At 41.8% G+C, this 3,245-nt stretch overlaps 1 protein-coding gene across 1 annotated transcript in view; it reads left to right on the plus strand.

Annotated features, from left to right (window-relative positions):
• Positions 1–3,245, plus strand: part of ABCA13 (ATP-binding cassette, sub-family A (ABC1), member 13) — a gene marked incomplete at its 3' end in the record, with an annotated part of 190,275 nt that overhangs the window by 125,336 nt on the left and 61,694 nt on the right. The window contains exon 23 of the mRNA XM_011996501.1: positions 179–355. Coding sequence (XP_011851891.1) covers positions 179–355 — 177 coding nt within the window. The remainder of the gene's footprint in view (positions 1–178; positions 356–3,245) is intronic.

Consider the following 3,245-nt stretch of genomic DNA (forward strand, 5'->3'; position numbering starts at 1 on the left):
GAGAGTAGACCAGTAACCAGAAAATACCACAGAACCTGACATTTTGGTTTATTGTTATACAAATTATTTAAGTTATTCTTGGGGGAGTAAGGTATGACTTTATTTAGTGATTTATGGGTTGAATGGCATGAAAGAAACTATCCTAGCCAGGTTGTAATATCAAATTTTGTTTTTGCAGTCAATAATCTCCTCAGCCTTTATTATACAAATTTCTTATTTTCCTTACTTTGCAGATGTGAAAATAAAAGATTTGATGAAGAATATCACCAAGTTGACTGAGGAGCTTCGCTCTTCCATCCACATCTCAAATGAGACTATCCATAGCATTCTAGAAGCAAATATTTCCCACTCCAAGGTGTGGTGCTGCTTCTTGTCTGTCTGTTTTGCTCATCGGAGGAGCCTTAGCCTGAAGTTACTGACACTGTGTTGTCCTTTCTTCCTTCTTCCCTTCCTCTCCTTTGGCTAGTGGAGTGGGTTGCTGCACGAATGATATAATTGGAGGCAGAAAGGAGACAAAAGAACAAGCAAGGAACCAAAGGGTGTCATTGTCCCATGCCAAAATCTTAGGGTTTTTAATTCCATAATATTTTCTTTATTTGGAGTTAGAACAAAGTTGGTGATTATTTATTCAGTTGATTCCCAGCCCTGACGCAAGACACCTGGGAAGAGTCTCTGCTTGGTTCAGCAGGTGTTGCAAAATTCTTAAAATACCCCAAACCAAAAACAGCTAAAAATATCTAAGAATCGACTATGACTTCCTCTGAGTGGAGAGTGACTGGGCGCAGTCTGGCTGTGTGCTACCGTAGTGAATCGCTGTGAAAGCAAATGAGCAATGGCAGGCAGTGTCATCTCCAAGCTGAAAAATGTGATAAAACAATCAAAGAGCTATTGCAACAAACCAAGGAATAAGTAACATCTGGGCTACATGGCGTATGGTTTATCTGTGGAAAAGGGGAACAGGGACATTTCATGTTGTCCACAGCAGATATCACCTGGATCCTTAGCAGGAGATTTTCTGAGACAGCTTTCAGCACTTCTAGTTGGGGTTTTACCTTCCTGTACAGAGAACCTTCCAGAAGTAGTAACCGTGGAGCTGATTCATAAGTGAACATTGCAATTAACCATCAACTGGGCCCCAACACACATTTAATTTCATGTCAGTTCTGGTTAATTGGGGCTTATTGCAAGCTTGACGGGTAGACTAATGAAGAATTAATCTAAATTAAAAAGAGATCAGAAGCTGGGAAACCAAAATTCAAATGACAATGTCACTAAGTTACTTATAATAAGGCACTTAGTATTTATCTTCAAGGAAAAAATGTCGAATTCAGCTTATTAAACATGCGAGAGCCAAGGAAAGCAGGGGGCAATGCTGAAATTGTCTCTTCCCTACCTCGCATGATGCCTTGTAGAGAAACAATGAAGATTTTTAGTTTAAAATCTTTAGTTATTGAAACGAGTAACTGGGGAAAGAAACAGTGGCTGGAGTAATTGGAGTAGCTACCTGGGAATGTTTTAAGACCAGGGTCAGATTAGCTAACTTTTGGGGTCCCTTTCAAATTCAGTTTTATGATACTTTTTGGGTTTGGGCTCAACTATTTTTGATGACCACTGCCTGATGAAACAAGTGGCCACTGGGTGTCACTGCTGTTCTATTAAGGGAGGGCTGTGCACAGAGAAGGCGCCTGTGATAATGTGGTATTGTCTTGTGTCGATGGTTCTGCAGTGCTTTTCTTGCATTCTGTGTATCTTTCTCTACCTCCTTGTCAGTATGAATCATTAAGACCGCCTAAACAGCTGGACAGTTAAGTAATTGGGAAGAGTATTTAAAAAGCTGCATTCTTGCATTTCAAATAAGTAATGAGATTATTTGCTTTGACGGTTAATTATATCCATAAATTCACGTGTATCTACAGATCCTAAGCAAGGAATTCATGTTAGGTTAGGAGGTGACACTTTGGATATTTGTTTTTTCTAGATTGTCAGGTTTTCAGTAGCACCATATTATTTCTAGCATCCTTTTCTTGTCTTTCTTCCTGGGCTTCTCTACCATAGCTTTAGTCAGTTTGCAAATAATCACATCAGATTCTTAGTCCAGGCTGTTGGTGGCCTGCAGGGAATACTTTGCTGTGGTGTTAAAGCCCTGGCAAAATTGCAGAAACCTTCATTCATTCATTTCTTCCTTTATTCACTTAGGATGTTTCTGCATGACAGGAATGGTCCCAAAAATTTGGGCTCAAAGTCTGTGCTCCAAGGGAGCCAGTGATCTATGGGGGATGACACAATAAATATGCAAACAAATGAAGACTGGTGTTAAGAGACCAGAAAGTTCTATCATGCAAATAGAACACAACAATGAGGACAGGTGATCCCTGGAAGCCTCCCTGAATCAGTGAAGATGGACATCAGACTGGAATGATGATGAGCATATAATGAATTATGTGAGAGTCACAGAGCTGGGGACATTCCTATCAAAAGACCAGAGGCAGGAGTGAGCAGAAGGAGGGAAAGGCAGCAGATGAATGGATACCATCTCATTTTTGTTTCCTGCCCTCTTCCCTGGCTGCAGAGAACCTGCCACGGGCACCCACCTATGGGAATTTCCTTTTTCTTGCAGAGCTCCATTCTCTAATGTCAGCATCACCCAATTAAAACCACAAATCACAGGGGTTTGCTGGACACTGGAGCCCATCTAGCCCAGCCTTCTGTCCTGGGCTTGGATCCTGTCCACCTGCCCTGTGAAGCACCCATCTACTTCATGCCGTGTTCCCATGTTTCAGGCACACATTCGAATCAACAATGACTTCCTTCCTTGTGTTGGGCCAAATTTTTATTATTTTAAAATTAACAATGAGGTCAAAGTGTCAGGACCCATATAGATTGAGACAGCAATCAAGTCGGCCTTCTGCCCCTTTATTTTCTGTGCTAAACAATTGGGCAGCGTTCAGAGGACTTTTGCTTGGAAGAGGAATACTTTTTCACAATCCGCAGTGGATTTGTCCTCCCCGCCCCACAAATCTTAAGGAGGAAGGGAGAGGGCTTTCCCTGAAAGTTCCGATCTCTTCTGGGAGGCTCCTTCAAATGGAATGGTATTCTGAATCTGTTTTTCTGTTTCTTTTGAGCAGAAATGATTGAGTTTAGTGAATCTGGTCAAATTTCCTTATCTCACGTGGGGCCGGTCCTGGGGGCTGGTTCTGTTGGTTGCGTCATTAACAGAGCTGCTGGGCACAATTTATGGGGAGGGA

This window comes from Mandrillus leucophaeus, unplaced genomic scaffold (assembly GCF_000951045.1).
Source record: "Mandrillus leucophaeus isolate KB7577 unplaced genomic scaffold, Mleu.le_1.0 Scaffold517, whole genome shotgun sequence".
NCBI lineage: Eukaryota > Metazoa > Chordata > Mammalia > Primates > Cercopithecidae > Mandrillus > Mandrillus leucophaeus.